Source organism: Vipera berus (genome assembly GCF_964194415.1).
Source record: "Vipera berus genome assembly, chromosome: 3".
Taxonomy (NCBI): domain Eukaryota; kingdom Metazoa; phylum Chordata; class Lepidosauria; order Squamata; family Viperidae; genus Vipera; species Vipera berus.
The window spans coordinates 211,274,539-211,295,849 of NC_138204.1; the positions used below are offsets into that span (position 1 = coordinate 211,274,539).

General features: G+C 41.9%; 1 protein-coding gene and 2 pseudogenes across 3 annotated transcripts; all 3 read right to left on the bottom strand.

Annotated features, from left to right (window-relative positions):
- On the bottom strand, window positions 1–679 carry LOC308666735 (proto-oncogene Mas-like; annotated as a pseudogene). The gene has a single exon. The product of its transcript is annotated as a proto-oncogene Mas-like (transcript).
- A 7,029-nt stretch (window positions 680–7,708) lies between these two features.
- Window positions 7,709–9,929, bottom strand: LOC308666145 (mas-related G-protein coupled receptor member H-like; annotated as a pseudogene). The gene has a single exon. The product of its transcript is annotated as a mas-related G-protein coupled receptor member H-like (transcript).
- Window positions 9,930–18,716: 8,787 nt separating this feature from the next.
- On the bottom strand, window positions 18,717–19,655 carry LOC308666736 (mas-related G-protein coupled receptor member H-like; the record flags this gene model as incomplete). Its single annotated transcript, XM_081325630.1, has 1 exon — window positions 18,717–19,655. One exon carries the CDS (start codon window positions 19,653–19,655, stop codon window positions 18,717–18,719), a length of 939 nt encoding a protein of 312 aa, XP_081181756.1.
- Window positions 19,656–21,311: the final 1,656 nt, after the last annotated feature.

The window sequence follows — 21,311 nt, forward strand, 5'->3', positions numbered from 1 at the left end:
TCACACTATGTTTTCCTCCGTTGTGTGCTGCTTTTCTGAGCTGTCCTGCTCATCCTTGAAAACTCTTTGCAGAGCAGCCATCAACGTTGTTCTGGGTTGCTCCTTTCCCCTCTTCTTCCCACAGAGAAATAAAGGAGTGGGTTGATGCTGCTGTTGAGAGTGGCACATCCTATCCCGATGGTCATGAGAAAGTAATGCGGTGGATCCAAATATTCAAGGACATAGAAGACATTCATTGGGAGAGAAGAAAGGAGGAAGCAAAGGAGAGCCAGCAGGATGACAGTGAGCAGCTTCCTTTGATTGTGCTGCAATTTAGACCTCATGTGAATCCAGAGAGTCACAGTGGACACAACCATCAGAGGCGTAGAAAGCAAACCATTCACAATCAGCTGGTAGAACAAAGGTGAACTTCCAGAGCTTCTGGTCTGGGGAGAATCAAGTTCACCACAGAGAGCAGGAAGGAGAGGATCCAGATGAGGCCACAAACCAGGATGGGCTGATATGGTGGACAATGGCAGCAATGCCAGAGTGGGAAGAGGACAGCCACACACCTGTCCAGGCTGATGGCCATCAGCAGGAACTGGCTGGCAGAGTAGGTGAAGAAAAAGTGCTAAAAAAATAAGAAGAAAAAGGTTTGGACAACGTGATTTCTTGACACCGTCACAAATATTTCTGCCATGATGAGGGATGTGAGGACCCCAAAATAAGCGACTCATTCTCTGTCATCCCCTTCTTCTCTTGCCCTCCATCTTTCCCAGCATTGGGCTCTTCTCCAGTGAGTCCTTCCTTCTCATTAGGTGGCCAAAGTATTTGAGTTTTCGCTTCAGGATCTGGCCTTCTAAAGAGCAGTCAGGGTTGATCTCCTCTAGGACTGACCGGTTTGATCGCCTTGCACACACATACACAAGCACACTTTTTTACTTACACATATCAACATATATCTGCTTTTTGATCATTGTTTTCACTATATCGCTAAAATTAATGTTTCTCATAAAATTGAAGAATTGATGCCCTCAAATTCCAAAGCTTTTTACCCTAAAATACTCAAGGTGTATTTCAGGAGGATTCCCATCAATCCCATTATCAGCCATTTTGGCCGAGGGCAAAGTCTAATACTAACGTAACTATGGCACTATAACTATTTTATTTTACTTCTGTCCCACCTTTCCTTCAGAAAATCAACATCTTTGCATTATGAGGAATCTACCAAAATTGATACAAATTAATACCCTCATCATTTTCCACTGGGGACGATCCACTCGCCAGAAAACTCTGTCCCTTATCTGCCCCCTGTACTGAATGCAAACACCCCCACTGAATCTCTTGGGAATCTACATGATCCTTCGCCCAAGGTGGGTTACGATGAAACAGAGTTGTGTGAACTTCCACAATGGGCAGAGCATAGCAGCCATCTTCCTTTTGGAATATTACGTAACAGTTGGGTGGTTATAGGGTCAAGAAGTTTCATGTAGCATTTGAATAAGTCTTCTTTCTTTTTTTTCTTTTTCTATTTTAGCTTTTCTATATATATTTAATACTACTAAGGTTTGTTTTATCCTATATAAGCTAGAGAGTGATGGATTTTAGAGTTTATGGTTTTTAGTATATGGTTGTTTATGATTGTTTTTTTATATATATATATACCTTGTATTTAGCTCTGGGAAGTCGGGGGGGAGGGGGGGAGGGGGGAGAGGGAGGGGGGAGGGAGAGGGGAGGGGGAGGGGGATTGTTAAAGATAAACTGTATGTTAAAACTTTTCAATAAAAAAAAAACAGTTGGATGGCTGCCTTTATTCCTCCAAAGAAAATATATATACTTACATTTTGTGATATCCAGGCCAAATATTAACAAAGGCAAGTTGTTTCCTAGGAGTTGATGCATTACCTAAGGAAGGAATTATAATTTATTTATTTATTTATTTATTTATTTTTGGGACTTATATGCCGCCCTATCTCCCGAAGGACTCAGGGCGGCTAACAACAATAAAAAACAACAATACAAAAATTAAAAAAGAATTAAATAACAGCCCCAAAATAAATTAACTACACAGTTAAAAAATTAAAAATTAAAACATATTTAAAAACCCATCATCAATCCAGGTCAGCCTGATGGAAAAAGAAAGTTTTGAGGTCGCGGCGAAAGGACCGGAGGTCCGGGGCCAAGGGGGAGTTGGTTCCAAAGGGCTGGTGCTCCCGCAGAGAAGGCCCTCCCCCTGGGGGTCGCCAGCCGACATTGTCTGGCCGACAGCATCCTGAGGAGGCCCTCTCTTGTGTGAGCGCACTGGGCGATGGGAAGTCATCCCCGGCAGCAGACGGTCCTGCAAGTATCCCGGGCCTAAGCCATGTAGGGCTTTAAAGGTAAGTACCAGCACCTTAAATAATAAGTTGTGATTATGGTCAATAACATCAGGCAGCAAAAATGCTACTTTGTTTTAGAAACTTCTTCCATACAGGTAGTCCTTTACGATTGGTCACTTAATGGTCATTGATTTCTTCAAAAGCTATTTGCAACACGGTTTGAGACCCAGGTTTCATGCAACAAGGTGAGCTCCCATTACTTGCCCCAGTTCCCACCTAGCAGTTTGTAAGCATGCAAATGCGAGTAGATAAGTAGGTACCAACGAAGGAGAATATTTTCATGCAGACATTTCATGACCCTAACTAGGTAACATCATCAATGCTAGTAGGGAGTGCTGTTTGCTGTCAGTTTATATTCTGGTGTCTTGCCTATCTGTGCGAGTGGGGCTGGTCTTAGGGATCCTTTGGTTGGGCTGTTTACTAATGGCTCTTTGGACATTTCTTGATTGGGGTGTTGCTTGCTTGATTGCTGGTCTGAAGTTGACCTTGGAGCTAATCTATGCTGATCTGAGTGCTGATTACTTGTGGAGAAATGCTGGAGTCTTTTTTCTCTTTGGGGCTGGTTAATTGTCTCTTTTGCAAAAGTCTTGTTGTGATTCCTCACCAGCCAGGGAATCCGGCAGCTAAGTCTGAGGACTCAGATGAGGAGGAGGAGCCTGGAGGGACATTGGAGTCACAGGAAGGCTCTGAGGAGCACCAAGACTCACAGTCAGACGAGGAGCTTGGCCCCTCTATCTGGCAACTGAAAATGAAGAACTGAAGCCGTTTTAACTTCCTGGCATGGGATGTACGCATAGAGTGCCTACCTTTTGATATCCAAATTCTACTGAGCTCTCCCATTTCAGGATGTCTTCATTGTAATTGCTGATCTCGCTCTCTTCTCCCAGTGTAAACACAGAGCCGGTCTTGGTGCAAAAAGAGTGAGGCTTCACTTCTTCAAGACATTCCTTACAAAGCTATTAAATTCTAGACCACGGGTAGGCAACCTCAGCTCTTTTATGACTCATGGACTCCAACTCCCAGAATTCCTGAGCCAGCATAGCTGACTCAGGAATTCTGGGAGTTGAAGTCCATGAGTCATAAAAGTGCCGAGGTTGCCTACCCCTGTTCTAGATCATTAGTGTCTGGCAGAACTTTGCAATCGTTCCTAGTATCCGGACGCTGCTTCTTTTTCGTATTTAAATTACCCTTAATGGGCAATTAAATTTTCTGTTTCAATTACCATTAATGGGTACCATCACAGGAGGAAAAGAAGCAAGAAAGGAGAAAGTTGGATCTTTGTTTCTCATTCCTTTCTTGGGGATATCCTATCCCGGAAACCACAAAATGCCTGAAAGAAGCAATTGCACCCAAAAAAGGAGAATATTTGTAGCTCAGGGTTGAAATGAGGACTCCTTGGTGCTCCCTGAGCTTGCAGATGTTTCATTACCCAAACTACATAGGTAACATCTAGTTAGCACTGATGCTGTTACCTAGTTTGGGTAATGAAACGTCTGCTAGAAAACCATCACGCTCAGAGAGCACTAAGGACCCCTCAGCAGAAAAAAAAATAGTTTTCCATCCAGCTCAGGAAACAAAACACCTTTCAAATACTCCACTGGAATGTTTTGATTAAGTTCTGTTCAGATGAAACGAAATTAGAAGGCATTGAGGGGGCTTCTCTCCTTGGTTAGTTTCCATTCACTGCTTCCATTGTTAACCATTAAAAGTTCTCCAGACCAGGAAACAGACCTTTAAGATTCTGCTCACAAAGCCAGTCTCCATAAAGTTTAGTTCTAGTCTTCTTTTTTTCAACCCCTCTTCTTGTATCTTGTAGGGAGTGGGTTTTTATACCCTCTGGCGCTTTTGTTTGGAGTTGTTTCCTGTTCCTGTTTGAGGTTTTGTATTTCCTGTGTCATGTATTCTGACCTGAGTCTGGGTGTGCCTTTTGGCATCTGTGGGTTAATCCGGCGTCAACTCCCCTCCGCCCTGTGCGTTCCCACAGAGAGGGCCTCCTCAGGGTGCCTCCGGTCAGAGAATGCCGGCTGGTGGCCCCCAGGGGGAGGGCCTTCTCTGTGGGCGCCCCGGCTTTGTGGAATCAACTGCCAGTTGAGCTCCGGATGGCACCGGATCTCCGCTCCTTCCAGCGCGGGTTAAAGACCCACCTATTTGAACAAGCTGGCCTGGCCTGATGGGGAGTTAATTTGGGTTTTAAATATTTGTATATTTTATTATTTTATTTTGGGCATTAATTTAATTCTATTTTAACTTTTGTATTTTTGTATTTTTATTATATGCCCTGTTCACCGCCCTGAGTCCTTCGGGAGAAGGGCGGTATAAAAATTTAATAAAACTAAACTAAACTAAACTATTATGTCCTGTCTTAGAGTTTGGGCGGGGTATGTAGATTTTAGGTGTCTTTGTCTTCTTAATCTTCTAGCTGGAGGCCTCCAACCTTCCTGAATGGATTATCACATCTGCATTTCTACAGAGCTGGCTTCTGCTTGGGGGTGGGAGACTTGGGGCTATTAAAAAAAGAACTGGGCATGCTTTTCTGCCTCTTTAAGATCCTTTAGGGAAATATATTCTGCCTTTTAAATATTTCCTTCTCTGGGGGGGCTGACTTCCCACAGTATATAAACAAAGATGAAGCCCCATTCCCTTCTAGCACTGATGATGTTACCTAGACAGGTAACAAAATGTCTTCAAACAAGCAATCAAGCTCAGAGAGCACCAAGAACCCAAAAAGGAAAGCCTTTCTCTGCAGATTTGTAGAATTGCTAAGGACAGTTTGTACATATCTGTAGTTGCTTCCCTTTTTAACTAGCCATCTTTCCATCCTTTTGTTATGTGCTCCTGGCTCCTTTCCTTTGTGACCTGAGCAGTGGTGGGACTCAGCCAGTTCGCACCACTTCGGCAGAACCGGTAGCTAATTTTTTGTTGCCCAGGCCCAGAATGGACTTCTGGAATCAGCATCCACACAGAGAACTGGTTGTTCACATGTTTGAATCCCACCACTGGACCAGAGGGAAGCTCACCTGACCAATAACCAGCCACGACACAGTAAACACCTTTTGTTTAGTTTATTGCAATAAGCAAGGAGGGAAGCTATCAAAGCTTGGTTCTCTCCAAAGTTTCAAGCCAAAATATTCCCTTCTTTATACAGTGCTGTCCTGGCCACCACATCTCTCCTCACTCCCCATTGGCAGAGGTACTATGAGGTTACACTCTTTCCATCCAGTTCTTGCACATATCCTGCTAACCTATTAAATCATATTGACATGTATAATAATATTAAAAAATAAGACTTATTCAAATGGTTCTGGTCCACTACTCATTCAAGTCCTTTTAAATATGGATTTCAGTCCTTGTCCTGGAATGACTGTCCAACCTCTTTCAGGTCCAGTCATCATGAATAGAATAGAATAGAATAGAATAGAATAGAATAGAATAGAATAGAATAGAATAGAATGGAATGGAATGGAATGGAATGGAATAGAATAGAATAGAATAGAATAGAATAGAATAGAATAGAATAGAATAGAATAGAATAGAATAGAATAGAATAGAATAGAATAGAATAGAATAGAATAGAATAGAATAGAATAGAATAGAATAGAATAGAATAGAATAGAATAGAATAGAATAGAATAGAATAGAATAGAGCTGGGAGGAACCTTGGAGGTCTTCTAGTCCAGCCCCCTGCTCAAGCAGGAGAACCTATACCACCTTAGACAGGTGATTGTCTAGTCGCTTCTTAAAAATCTCCAGTGATGGAGCACCCACTATTTCTGTAGGTAAGCTGTTCCACTGGTTGATTGTGCTGGAATGACCGTCCAACCTCTTTCAGGTCCAGTCACCATGAATCATTTTTTTGATCATAGGTCCAGCAGTCATTTGTAGTTTGGCTTTGCTTCTCAAGATCAGATTCCAAAATATCAACAGGCATTGTTATTTTCGTGTGTTCTGTCATTGTGTCTGTTAATATTCTGGCCTTTTTATTAGCAAGACCAGTGGTTGAGAATTAATTAGTAATTTTTTTTCATTTTAAATTTGGGGTCACACTTTTACGTTAAATATTTTAAAAAGATTTTCAATTCACCAACGATTTCTTAAAATAAAGAAATTATTTAATTTTCACACGTAGTCAATCACTGTAAACACACCCACACACATCAGTCGTGTAAGCACTCAGCGTGCAACCACATGACCAATCACAAGCCGAGAAGTGCCACTGTCAAGGTTCCGACAGATGAAACTCTTCAAAAAACTTTGAGGCCTTGTTTACCTTAAAGAATCTTTATTTGAGTAGCATAGCATTGGCACTTACATAGTCGAAGCCAAAAACTGAGTTCCCCTCCCCTGAGCAGATAGTATGAAAGCACAATTCCCTCCTCCAGTTGATAGTCATAAATCATATTCTCCAACTATTTTGAAATGCAGGCTTCCCCTCCAGCTCTCCAGCCCACCAATTCTTTGTCATCTCTGGGCTCAATAACCTTGGTTCTCACACTAGGTAGAGTATTGTTATGTCTAGCTAAATTCTCATGCACATTTCTCCCCCCAGCATCATCTAACTCTAAGAGTAAAACATAAGAAGAAAATGGTTGCATCTCCATCTGTCGTCAAAGCAAAAACATTCGATGTTAGCGGTGTTGACAGCCACAAGCCAAAGAACACCATCACAATCAGCACGGACGAAGTACGCATGCATTGGACTCGACACACAAGCAGCCCACATGGACCTTTTTAATGATTTTGCCACTGACTTGCTACATTCAACAAGGTGATTCAGGTCCACATGGACCAAACATCAGATTTTCAAAAGCTACTTTCAAAAGGGGGGCCTTTGCCCAGGTTCGCCTGGTGCGCCAGTTGCGGCCCTATCTAGACCGGGATGCCCTGTGTACAGTCACTCATGCGCTCATCACCTCTCGTCTGGACTACTGCAACGCTCTCTACATGGGGCTTCCCTTGAAGACCACTCGGAGGGTCCAACTGGTACAGAATGCAGCCGCGAGAGTTGTGTTGGGAGTTTCCCGATACTCCCATGTTACACCTCTGCTCCGCGAGCTGCATTGGCTACCAGTTGTCTTCCGAGTGAGATTCAAGGTTTTGGTAATGGTTTTCAAGGCCCTACATGGCATGGGTCCGGAGTACCTCGGGGATCACCTGCTGCCGACGTCAACTTCCCTCCGCCCTGTGCGTTTCCACAGAGAGGGCCTCCTCAGGGTGCCTCCGGTCAGAGAATGTCATCTGGTGGCCTCCAGGGGGAGGGCCTTCTCTGTGGGCGCCCCAGACTTATGGAATCAGCTGCCGGTTGAGCTCCGGACGGCGCCTGACCTTCGCTCCTTCCGACGCGATCTGAAGACCTATTTATTTGAACAAGCCGGCCTGGCCTGATGGGGGATGTGTTGGGGTTTTTATTACGGGTTTTTTTTATACTATTATTTATTGTTTTAACTCGGGCTTCTATTTAATTCTCTTTTAACTTTTGTACCGTGTATTTTATATGTGCCCTGTTCACCGCCCTGAGTCCTTCGGGAGAAGGGCGGTATACAAATATAATAAACTTTAAACTTTAAACTTTACTTTTAAAACTTGGAGAATCCATCGAAAAAAGGTGCCAGAACACCATTCCCGTGTGCTCTATGACAAAAAAAGCACTGATCCCACCTACAAGCCAACAACCCCCAGTAGCAATGTCATTCATTGCTCCTCAGAAGAAAACACAGATGTCTTGGGTTTGTTGTCACTGTGAGTTGTGGGGGACGGGGGCACGAAGGGAGGCTCAGCCAATCTCAATGTATACACGGTTGTACTTTGACAATAAAGGTTCATTCATTCATTCATTCATACATAGAAAGAAGGCTACTGCTAAGCTTGTAAGCCGCCCTGAGTCTTCGGAGAAGGGCGGGATATAAATGGAATTAAAAAATTTAAAAAAAAATCATTCATTCATTCATTCATTGTAAGAGAGTTTGACTTCTCTCTCTCTCTCTCTGGTAACTTCAGTTTCTTTTTTTCTTTTTTTGAACATTTTTTTTTAAATTTTCTAGTTTTACATCCAAATATTTAGGAAGCAGCGAGGTGATTGGGTAATTAATAGTTCAATAACAAAATATTTTGTACATGTCTCAGGCTGCATCATGAAAAATTCCTTCTCTATTTCCCTTAACATTTACTATTTCACATTCAAGCTAATACATTTCTAGTTACAGCACGTTCAATTAAGACATTTATCAATATATTTTTACTTATACATATCCATGTCCTGTTTTTAAATTTTTATCTAATTTCAATTTTCAATTACAGTATTCCAATTTAACCTTTAGTATCCATAGTATTTAAATTTCGGGTAACCCAAATTTCCTTTACTTCACTACATAACAGTTGTCATATCTAAAATACACATATTACTTACTGAAATAAGTTCTTATTTTATTTCACAACTTCAGTTTCTTTGAAGACCTTTTGCAAAATCACCTTCATGCTCTCCTTGGACTGAGACCCCTTTTTTCTCCCAACTAGAAAATAGATCACTGGATTCATGCTGCTGCTTAGGCAGGAAATCAATACAATACCTGTCTCCCAATACTGTAGTCCAGGGTCAATTTCAATACTAAAAAAATTAACAATCACCACAAAGACACTTAGCGGAAAAGCAAGGGTGAGGAAACAGAGCAGAGTAATTTAAATCATCATTAAAATCCGACCCTGATTCTTCTGATTCGATTTAAGACACACTTTGACGAAAAGGACCACAGTAGAGAGAGTGATCAGCGGAAGGCAAATTATATCAGTCACAAGGAGAAGGAGACCAAACAGACTGTAATCTACAATGACTTCTGATAATTTCATAAAGTTCACCATTCCAACAAGGAGGAAAGAGGAGGTCCAGAGGAAGGCACAGACAGCAAGGGACAAATGTTTTGGCCGGGAACAGCGATGCCAGATTGGGAAAAGGACAGCCACACACCGGTCGATGCTGATGGCCGTCAGAAGAAAGTAACTATTGATATACATCATGTGGGAGAAAGAGGCACAGAAAATGTTGAGAATGCCATGTCCTAGAAAATAAGTAAATATATGGACATAATATATAACTACAGATGCGAGGAACCCGAAGTCTGCAATGGCCAAGTTAAAGATGAATGGGGTGAAACAGTTCCTCTTCATCTGGAAGCCAAGTAGCCAGATGATGTAGCCATTGCCCACAAATCCAAAACAGCAGATTATTAAAGTAATGCCTATCAAAGCAATCCATCCCAAAGCAAAAGGGGGGATCTCTTCTTTGTACTCATACGAGTCAATGGTATTGTTATACCCATAATAGTTCTCTGTAGCATCCAGATCTCCCAGGCTGGAATTCATCATTAAGCTTTTGTAATCCTCTGAAACTTTTTTGGAGTGAAAGCTCCTATTAGAAGAAAAGAAAGAAGAGTAGATTCAATCATTCCTGTCTCCTAAATCAATATTGTCATAGCTTCCAGGATCTAAGGGGCTGCCACAAAGAAGACAGGCTCAATCCATCCTCCAAAGCACCCGAGATCAGAACAAGAAGCAATGGATCAAAACTAATCAAGGAGAGAAGCAACCTAGAATTAAAGAGAAATTTAGAACAGTATAAAGGTGGAGCAGCTTTGTCTTCAGAAGCTGTGGGTGTACCTTCACTGGAGGTTTTTACAAAGAGACTGGACAGTCTTTTATCCAGAATGGTATACTATCTCCTGCTTGATCAGGGAGTTGGACTAGATGACCTCCAAAGTCCTTCCAGCTGTGTTGTTCTGTTACTCTACTTACCCTGTGAATAGATTGAGTGCTGTGGCTGCGGTAATGAGCCATCTCCTTGAACTGTTTGTGGCCACACCCAAGGGGGAAAAAATACTCATGTGTTGCTCCATCCATGCTTCTCAACAAATCTCTGAAATAATATTTGGTGTTGGATTGTACTGGATCTTTTCACTGTACTGAAATTCAGCAACGTCCTCTCTGCCGCTTTGCCACCGTTGCACTGTGACATTTAAAATCCTCGTGTGAGCTAAAACCCCAAAATAGGTAATTATGTAAAGAAGCATTTTTCCCAATGCTTGTTCCTGTTATGGTGATAGGGTGCCCAGAGTGCAACAGAGATATCTATGACCTGAAAGTAGGAGTTAAAAGATATGAGGGAAATAAATCCTGCTAAGGGAGAAATAGACAGCTTCCATATTTTGTAGAGCTAAAGATACTTCGGAAAAAAGGAAAAATACAGACAGACACAGATACACCTGTTTTGGTCTATACTTGAGTAACAGAATAACAATAACAGAGTTGGAAGGACCTTGGAGGTCATTTAGTCCAACCCCTTCCTCAAGAAGGAGACCCTATACCATTTCAGACAAGTGGCTGTCCAGTCTCTTCTTAAAATATCCAGTGATGAAGCACCCATAACTTCTGAAGGCAACTTCTGTTCCGCTGGTTAATTGTCCTCACTGTTAGGAAGTTTCTCCTTTAATTCCAGGTTGCTTCTCTCCTGGATTAGTTTGCACCCATTGTGTCTTTTCTTGCCTTTGGAGAATAGCTTGACTCCCTCTTCTTTCTGGCAGCCCCTCAAATATTGAAAAGATCCAGAACTGATGAAACACAATTATGGATTAGGTAAAGAAACATAATACTCCCTTGATCTTCAGTTGCAGAAGGTTTGTTTGCTTCTGACATACTTGTAATTTTCTGTCATGATGGCTAAACGTAGGTTGGGAAATGAGTCAAAAACAGGAAACCTCAGCTGAGACTGATATGGCAGTCAAGACATAAATATCAGATATAGAAATATACAGCTACTGAAGAAATAGCTGTTACTCTATTTGCACATCACTGGCTCTAATTAAACTTTCCAAAATTATAACGTACCTGAAAGGGATGGTCCAAAATCTTCAAAGTTGGTGAGTGAATGAGTGAACCTTTATTGTCAAAGTACAACCATGTATACATTGAGATTGGCTCAGCCTCCCTTCATGCCCCCCACCACCACAACTCACAGTGACAACAAACCCACCATCTTGTTACACCATGTGAGCTAATTGCACAACACACCGGCCTCGCAAGTCAATCATACATAGAGTTATTTCCCATTCAAGAGCCTGACAGCTCATGGGTAGAAGCTGTTCTTCAGCCTGTTGGTGCGGCTGGCTATACTCCTATATCTCCTACCCGATGGTAGGAGAGTAAAGAGATACCATCCAGGGTGTGAGTCATCCCTGAGAATTTTTCTCACTTTTCCAAGGCAGTGAGCCCTGGCAAGGTCAGGGGACAGCCCACGATGTTTTGTGCTGTGCTCACCAGCCTCTGTAATATCGTCCTATCCGTGGCTATCAGGCCAGCATACCAAACCACAATACAGTGCGAGATGACGCTCTCTATAGTAGACGGTCACTAGCCATTGTTCTACCCTGTTCTAGAAGATTATTGTTTCACAGTTGGGGTCTGCAATGAATGGGGATGGCAGGACTGGGAGGCCAAATATCTTTAAGTCCTATTTAGATGAAGTTCATCAACAGAAGGGAAATCCATCCACCCTTACTTCAGTTACAAGGTTCAAAGGATTTTCTGCAGATTTGGATATACCTGAAATCTTCAGAGGTGTTTTTGTATAAAGCACAGGGTTCAGTGCCAGCATAGCAGGTGGGGATCAATCTCCTGCAGAAAATATGGAGAGCTTTTGCTTCTATCAAGAAGAAAAAAAAGCTCTAAAAGATCTGCCCATACTCTGTGTCCTGTTTAATCAGAATCTAACAGCATGTGATGCCAAGATGAGGTCCTTATTTGTTTAAGATAATCACCAACAGTCAGTGTAGAAGAGAGATAGAGTTGCCTTGAGCCTGCTAGGGCAAGAGAACCAAAAGCCAAGTCAGAGTTAAATTTTGAAGAACTGTTCAGAAAATGTAGCTTCTCCTTATTAACAAACTTTTTGGGAACAGGGGAAGCTCTTCTATAGAATAGAAAGAATAGAATAGAATAGAATAGAATAGAATAGAATAGAATAGAATAGAATAGAATAGAATAGAATAGAATAGAATAGAATAGAATAGAATAGAATAGAATAGAATAGAATAGAATAGAATAGAATAGAATAGAATAAGAGTGGAGTGGAGTGGAGTGGGGTGGGGTGGGATGGGATGGGATGGGATGGGATGGGATGGGATGGGATAAAGCTGGAAGGGACCTTGGAGGTCTTCTAGTCCAGCCCCCTGCTCAAGCAAGAGATCCTACACCATCTCAGACAAGTGACTGTCTAGTCTCTTCTTAAAAACCTCCAGTGATGGAGTGCCCATGATTTCTGGAGGCAGGTTGTTCCACTGATTAATTGTCCTCCCTGTCAGGAAGTTTCTCCTTAATTCCAGGCTGCTTCTCTCCTTGATCAGTTTCCAACCATTGTTTCTCGTCCTTCCCTCTTTTCTTTTAAGATGCTTTGATTAAGTAGACTATTTGCTGATTGAAGTGAGAAGAACAAAGGGAAAATAACTTCACTGACAGTTGGGTTTCTCAGCTGATAAAGGGGACTTTGGCCACAGAGGAAGAGACCCAGCTGATCACAGTCATTCAAGTGTACAGTTTGTCCTTTTGTTTTGATACTATTTTCTCCTTAATGTTTATTCCTCCTCTTTGGTCATTAGAAATATGAGGATGGGGATGGTGAAACTTAACATCTTTGCCTTTCTGACCATCTCCTAAAGGTGCTTTTCCAAAAGGCAACTGGACTTTCTTTGAAAATGTTTTGCTTGTCAGCCAAGAAGCTTCTTCAGTTCTTCTCCAGAACTGAGCTTGACAGCCAAGGCTCACGGGCCATCTCCTTATTCTACAGTTGGCGATTATCTTGCAAAAACAAGAAACAGATTCTCTTGTCACTTGGTGCTCACGTTGATTGTGCAAGATAAGGAATACAGCGTGGGAGGGGGGTGTATTTGATCTCCTGATGATTTTGTATGTTTGCCCACTGACAAAGAAATGACCCGTCTATAGTTCTGATGGTAGGTTTATTTTAACAGTGAGAGACAGAATACCACCACCACCACCCCAAAAAACTCCAGAAAAATGGATTTCAAAAAAGTTATAAATTGATTTGCATTTTAATGAGTGAAATAAGTATTTGACCCCTTTGCAAAACATGACTTGGCGGAAAAACCCTTGTTAGCAATCACAGAGGTCAGACATTTTTTGTAGTCGGCTACCAGGTTTGCACACATCTCAGGAGAGATTTTGTCCCAGTCCTCTTTGCAGATCTTCTCCAAGTCATTAAGGTTTCGAGGCTGACGTTTGGCAGCTTGACCCTTCAGCTCCCTCCACAGATTTTCCATGGGATTAAGGGTTTGGAGACTGGCCAGGCCACTCCAGGACCTTAATGTGCTTCTTCTTCAGCCACTCATTTGTTGCCTTGGCCGTGTGTTTTGGGTCATTGCTTGGAGCTTGGACTAGCTACCCTCGGGGCCCCAAAGCGGAGTTTGGGATTACCTATTCCAACGACGGTAGGGAATGGCAGTAGGTGTCCGAATAGAGGACCGCATCAACATCCGGGAGTGCGTCCCCGCTATCTTCAAGCGGTGATGCACTCCGACCCTCTGGTTTTGGCCCGTAGTACCGGGAGCGAAGATAATCAACCACCTGAGCTCAGGCTTGTATATCTTAATGCCAGATCCATAGTCAATAAAGCTCCTCTCATCCGAGATTTGGTTGAGAGTGAACATGCGGATCTGGCCTGCATTACGGAAACCTGGTTAGGACCTGAGGGTGGTGTCCCTTTGGTAGATCTTTGCCCACCAGGTTTCCGGGTGCTGCACAGGCCTCGGGCTCAGGGAAGAGGCGGGGGAGTGGTGGTAGTGGTGAGGGAGAACCTGTATCCGCGAGAGGCCACTGTTGTCCAAATAGCCGGGTGTGAGTCTCTCCTTCTTAGATGTGGCCCTAAGGCTCAGTTGGGCTTGCTGCTAGTGTACCTTTCACCTAGTCACGTAGCAGCAGCCCTGCCTGAGCTTCTTGTCATCCTCTCGGGACTGGTGGTTGAGTTCCCCAAAATTATGATCTTGGGTGACTTCAACTTACCATCCCTGGGGAGATCATCTGAGTTGGCAGAAGGATGGAAGGCTGAGTCAACCTTGAGCCTGGTGGGATGCGAACCTGCACTAGTTTTGCAGAAGATCTGCTTAATATTACCTGCTCCTCCAATGTAGGACAAATTTTGGACATTATAAGCAAATCCTAGTATGGGTAGAACCTACTTAACCTAGCCGTGTTCTTTGGACCCCTCTCATTTTCCCCAATGAGCTTACAGGGTTGAGGATGGAGTTGACCGCGGTCTGGTTTATGGTTTCCACCAGCCCCTCCCATTGAGGCCAAGGACCACAGAGGTTGGAACTCAATGCGGGGAGCAGAGTACCTACTTCTAATCTCAGGATTTGAGACAGAAGCTCTGTTGATGAATGTTGTTCACATTTGGCCATCTTGGTTGTGTTTGGCAGTCTGAGAAGCTTAAGAAGCAGAGATGGTGGGATGCTAAATTCACCTTCCTGTTCTTTTCCAAACGTATTTCAGACCAAGCGGGAATGGGTGGGCAGCTCAAGGAAAATCTGTGAGTTCTGCAGCCCTTCCATTGTGGATGAGGACAGCAGAATGATTATCTGATGGATGATGTCTTCAAGGAACAGGATAATGCAAATTATGCCTACAGACATTATTAGTTAATATTGACTTGATTGTTCTAAGCATTGCTATCTTTATTTGCCTATTGGGGAAATCAGAAATAGGTTGGTCACCTGATTACTCTTTATCCACATTACAAGAATGTAATGGCTCTCAAGAGTGGTGGAAGATGTAAGTGGTCACCAACAGGGGGCGTAGTGAACAGAGGAACATTAGAATAGAATAGAGCTGAAAGGGACTTGGAGGTCTTCTAGTACACACACACACACACACACACACACACACACACACACACCGTTTAAGCAGGAGAACTTATGCCATCTCAGACAAGTGACTGCCTAGCCTCTTCTTAAAAACCTCCAGTGATGGAGCACCCAAGACTTCTGGAGGCAAGCAGTTCCACTGGTTGATTGTCCTCACTGTCAAGAGGTTTCTCCCTTAATTCCAGGTTGCTTCTCTCCTTGATTAAATGAATAGAATAGAGCTGGAAGGGACCTTGGAGGCCTTCTAGCCCAGCCCCCTACTCAAGCAGGAGAACCTATACTGTCTCAGACAGGTGACTGTCCAGCCTCTTCTTAAAAATGGCCAACTATGGAGCGCCCATGATTTCTGGTGGCAAGCTGTTCCACTGGTAGATTGTCCTCCCTGTTAGGAAGTTTCTCCTTAATTCCAGGTTGCTTCTCTCTTTGATCAGTTTCCAACCATTGTATCTCATCCTTCCCTCTGTAGCTCTGGTAAATAACATGACCCCCGTCTTCTTTGTGGCAGCCCCTCAGATACTGGAATACTGCTATCATGTCTCCCCTATTTCTTCTTTTCTTTAAACTAGCCAAACCCAAGTCCCATAGCCATTTTTATATGTTTTAGTCTCCAGGCCTTTGATCATCTTAGTTGCTCTTCTCTGAATTTTTTCCAAACTCTCAACATCTTTTTTGTGATATGGTGACCAAATATTTAAGGTGTGGTCTTACTAGGGTTTTATAAAGTGGTACTAATACCTCACATGATCTTGATTCTATGCTTCTGTTTATACGCACTACTGGCTCATGGTTAACTGATTGTCCACTAGGACTCCAAGGTCCCTCTCACAGTCACTGTTCTTAAGCAAGGTCTGGATTTTTGTTTTGGGGGATTTTCATATTGAGATTGAGATTTATTTTACAACTTGGAGATATTAAGATGCGTTGAGCTTTCAGACCATGTTGAGCATCTTCAAAGAAGGGACAGTCCATTGAGCTTTTGCATTTTCAGCTTTACTCAGAGCGTGTACAGTTGGTTGTGGTGTGGGGCAAACAAAGAGACCTGCCAAATATTTCAAGTTTTTCCCAGCATCACAAACTGGATGCTATGCTAAAAAAAAATAGAGGAGGACATTTTCTTTGATTTTGGTTTAAACCTAATTCCTAAAACTTTGTTACATACACTGGGAAACCCCAAAAAGGAAGAAGTATGACTCAACTTTATTGTAATATTTGCTTTATTGTGGTGGTCTGGAATCAAACCCACAATGTATTTTTGGTGCATCTGTATATTATTTTGTTACAGTGGTATTGATACAATACAGACAGAAGATTACTTAGACCTTTAAAGACAAAATAGTTTACATCAGTACTGATTATGAATTACTTGTTTTCGCTGATAAACATAAGGTTGTTTAAATTTTATATCTACAGCTAAATGTCGCATTAATAGACAACAACAAAATAATAAAAAGTTAATAATAATTCTACCTTAAGCTTGATACTTTATTCTAAGGTCTTAACTGTATTCCTACTTATAGCTTATGCATGTAGAAAAGGAAAAAAGGGAACAAAAAATAAATGAACAACAACAAGATCTCAAAAGACTGGTTTCTCATGTTGTTCTTTTTTTTGTGTCAACTACTAGCCTGCAGTATCTTTAAGCACTTAAGCCCTCTTGGAAACCATGCTGCCAATGTTTGTATTTGCCATGTTCTGTACTAAACCTTTCAAAAAGACCCTAATCAAGGAACTACTGTGGGAAGAATCCAGAGAAAGAAATATTTGGGGGAAATATTAAAAAGGCAGAATAGATTTCCCCAAAGGAATAATGGAGAAGATCTTTTAAAAGGCGGAAACTTCCCCCCACCCCTTCAGCCCAGCCCATAGACAGAAACCAGCTTTTAGAAATGCAAATTCAATAATCCTATCAGGAAGAGCCTTGGTGGAGCAGTGGGCTAATGCCTCCTTAAGTAACACCAGCTGCCTGCAATTAGTGCAGGTTCGCATCCCACCAGGCTCAAGGTTGACTCAGCCTTCCATCCTTCCCAGGTAGGTAAAATGAGGACCCAGATTGTTGGGGGCAATAAGCTGACTTTGTAATAATGCCGCTGGGGGTGTGTGTGTGTGAAAGCCCTAATAAGCAGGCATATACATAGAATGAAGGCTACTGCTAAGCTTGTAAGCCGCCCTGAGTCTTCGGAGAAGGGCGGGATATAAATGGAATTAAAATAAATAAATAAAATAAATAAATAAGATTGGAAACTTCCAGCTATAAACTGAAGAAAATAATAAGACGAAGACCCTAAAAATCTACATACCCCCACCCAAACTCTAAGACAAGACATAATAGGATTAACCCACCCATACCAAGAGGGCACACTCAGACTCAGGTCAAAGTCCATGACACAGGAAATACAAAGCCTCAAACAGGAACAGGAAACAACCTCAGGAGCCCCAGAAGGTATAAAAACCCACTCCGTGTGGTCCGTTGTTTTTCCAGAGCCATCTTTCTGTCTGGCTCTGGCTCTGGCTCATCTTCAATAAACGACAACCTTCTTTCTAAAGCAGTCTTCATATTGCTTATTCCCGGCTTGGACTGGGCCCTGATGAGGATTTTTATTTCAACACTACCAATTCAGAAAAACAATCAAACACTAAAGAGCAGCCTAATCAAGGAGCTATCAAGAGGAAAACAACACTCCCATCAGCCCCAACAGGGCAAGATATTGTACCTAAACAAAGACCAAACACCACTCTCTTCTACCACTAATGATGTTACTTAGTCAGTTACGTCAATGTCTGCAAACAAGCAATCAAGCTCAGAGAGCACCAAGGACCCAAACAGAGAAGATTTTTTTTTCCTGCAGATTTGTAGAATTGCTAAGGACTTTTTCTACCCGCCTGTAGCTGCTTTTCTGATTAACTAGCCATCTTTCCATCCTTTCTTATTACCCTGGGGATCCGGGATTTTGCCTGTGACCTATTTTTTTCTCTTCTGTTGTGTGGAATATACTTGAAAACTAAATTTCTTGCTCTTTTCCTTTTTTGTTAGTAACAGGTTAAAGCCTTAACATTCATTGCTGAATTTGAACTAGTTTCCAATTGGTTCTGGGTTTTTTTTAACTTTTTGCTCATTGTTGCTTCATTTCATAAACTAGCTTCGTTTAGGAGATATCTGGAAGCAGCAGGTGTGATTGTCACATTCCCCGTATTTGTAAAAATCGCATTTCTAGAAAGCATTACTGAGTAATTTATAAATGTTGTGCCATTCATTTCCTGCACAGCACTAGTTGTGTACTGATGTACCGTAGATATTTCTTAAAATGCAATCCTATATAAGACAGATAAAAGAGGAAATACGTTGAAAGAGATTTGGTCCCACCTTTAGGATTACAGCCTCAAGTTCAGCTGATTCATTGCTACTCAGAAGGAAGCACAAAGGTAGTGTAAGAGAGTTTGAACTCTTCTATCTCCCTCGGGTAACTTCACCTTCTTTGAAGGCCTTTTGCAAAAGGACCTTCATGCTCTCCTTGGACTGGGCTCCTTTCTTCCTGCCCACTAGAAAATAGATCACTGGATTAATGCTGCTGTTTAAGCAGGAAAACAAAATAATACATGTCTCCCAGTATGGTATTTCTGGATCAATTTCAATACTAAAAAAAATAATAATCACCACAAAGATATACAAGGGAAAAGCAAGGATGAGGAAACAGAGAAGAGAGATTAAAATCATCAGTAAAAGCCGACCCTGATTCTTCTGATTCGATTTAAGACACACTTTGATGAAAAGGACCACAGTGGAAAGTGTGATCAGCGGAAGGCAAACTGTAGCAGTCACAAGGAAATGGAGTACGTACAGTCTGTTATTTACAATGACCATTGTGAAAGTCATAATATTTATACTTCCAATCAGGAGGAAAGATGAGATCCACAAGAGGACACACACCATGGAGGACAAACGTTTTGGCCGGGAACAGCGATGCCAAATTGGGAAGAGAACAGCCACACACCGGTCGATGCTGATGGCCATCAGAAGAAAGTGGCTATTGGTATGCATCATTTGGAAGAAAAAGGCACAGATGCGGTCGAGAATTATTTCTCCTTCAAATCTGATAAATCTATTTATATTATACATAACTACAGATGTGAGGAACCCAAAGTCTGCAATGGCCAAGTTAAGGAGGAACGTGCTGAAACAGTTCCTCTTCATCTGGAAGCCAAGTAGCCAGATGATGTAGCCATTGCCAACCCATCCAAAACAGCAGGCGATTAAAGTAATGCCTGTCAAGGCAATCCATCCTAAAACAGAAGGGGTGATCCCTTCTGCATGTTCATATGAAGCCCTGGTACTGTTATACTCATAATAGTTCTCTGTAGCATCCAGATTTCCCAGGCTGGAATTCATCACTAAGCTTTTTGGAATCCTCTCAGAATCTTCTTTGAGTGGGAGCTCCTATTAGAAGACAATAAAGAAAAGGGAATTCAGTCATTCCAGTCACTGCAATCAGTGCTCCCCAACCTTTCCAGCTCACCGGACCAGTGGAGGCCGTGGCACTGATTGGAGGGGGATGGTTCTGCACTCATACATTCATCTACCACATCCCCGGTCCGGTTCCTAATGGGCCACAGACAGGCAATACATGAGGGACCAGGGATTGAGAGTCACCGTCTTAAATAATAGTAATATTGTTGTTGTGTCCATTATCAAAGGGGCAGCCACAAGGAAGAGGGAGTCAAGCTATTCTCCAAAGCCCTTGAGAGCAGATAAGAAGCAATGGATGGTAACTTATCAAGGAAAGAACTAACGTGGAAGCAGGAATTTCCTGAATTTCCTTACAACAATAAACAGGTGGAACAGACGTTGTGGGTGCTCCCTCACTGGATTCAGTGACTCCTGTCTCCTAAATAATACCAATATTGTAATAGTTTGCACTATCTATGGGGCTGCCACAAAGAGGAGATGGTTCAACCTATTCTTCAAAGCAACCGAAAGTAGGACAAGAAGCAATGGATGGAAACTAATCAAGGAGAGAAGCAACCTAGAACTAAGCAGCAATTTCCTGACCGTGGGAATAATTAATCTGTGGAACAGTTTTCCTCCAAAAGCTGTAGGTGTTTCCTCACTGGAGGTTTTTTAAGAAGAGATTGGACAGTCATTTATCTGGAATGGTACAGGATCTCCTGCTTGATTAGGGAGTTGGACTAGATGACCTCCGAAGTCTTTCTAACTCTGTTATTTTGTTTTTTTTTGTTTTTTTTTTTAAATTTATTGTTTAAAAACATTGGACACAGTACCAGCGGGCTGACAAACCTTTTTGTCTACAATGTTCAAATATATATATATATATACATGTATATATGTACATCAAAGATACACTTAAATACACTTAAGTTACAAATCAGTGAAATAACAGAATATTTAAGACAATGAGCTAGTCTGTAAAACCTATTAAAGACCTTTCTTTTTATCCCTCCAAAGATACAATTTGTTCCAAATTCTATAATAGTCTGATTGATCTTTATTCTTTAGTTCCAAAGTTAGTTTGTCCATTTCTGCGCAATCCCAAATTTTCCTAATAACCTCTGTTTCTCCTGGGATCTCATTCTTTTTCCATTTTTGCGCAAATGACATTCTAGCTGCTGTGATATGGATCGTTAAATATAGCACATCTTTAGGATATTTCTCTTTCGTAATTCCCAACAAAAAAAGTTCTGGACTAAACTCAATATCTTGTTTTAATATTTCTTTCAGCCAAATCCAAATCATTCTCCAAAATTTTTGTGTTTTACTGCAAGACCACCACGTATGGAAGTATGTGCCTATCTCTTCAGAACACTTCCAACATTTGGGAGATGCTGTTGTATACATTTTTGCTAGACGGGCTGGGGGAAGATGCCATCGATAAAACATTTTAAATAAATTTTCTTTATACGATGAGGCCAGTATTATCCTTTTATTTCTGTCCCAAATTGTTTGCCAAGTACCTAAGTCAATGTTATGTCCTAAATTGTTGGGCCAGATCAACATGGGATCCTTCACTTGCTCTTCAAACAGCTTATA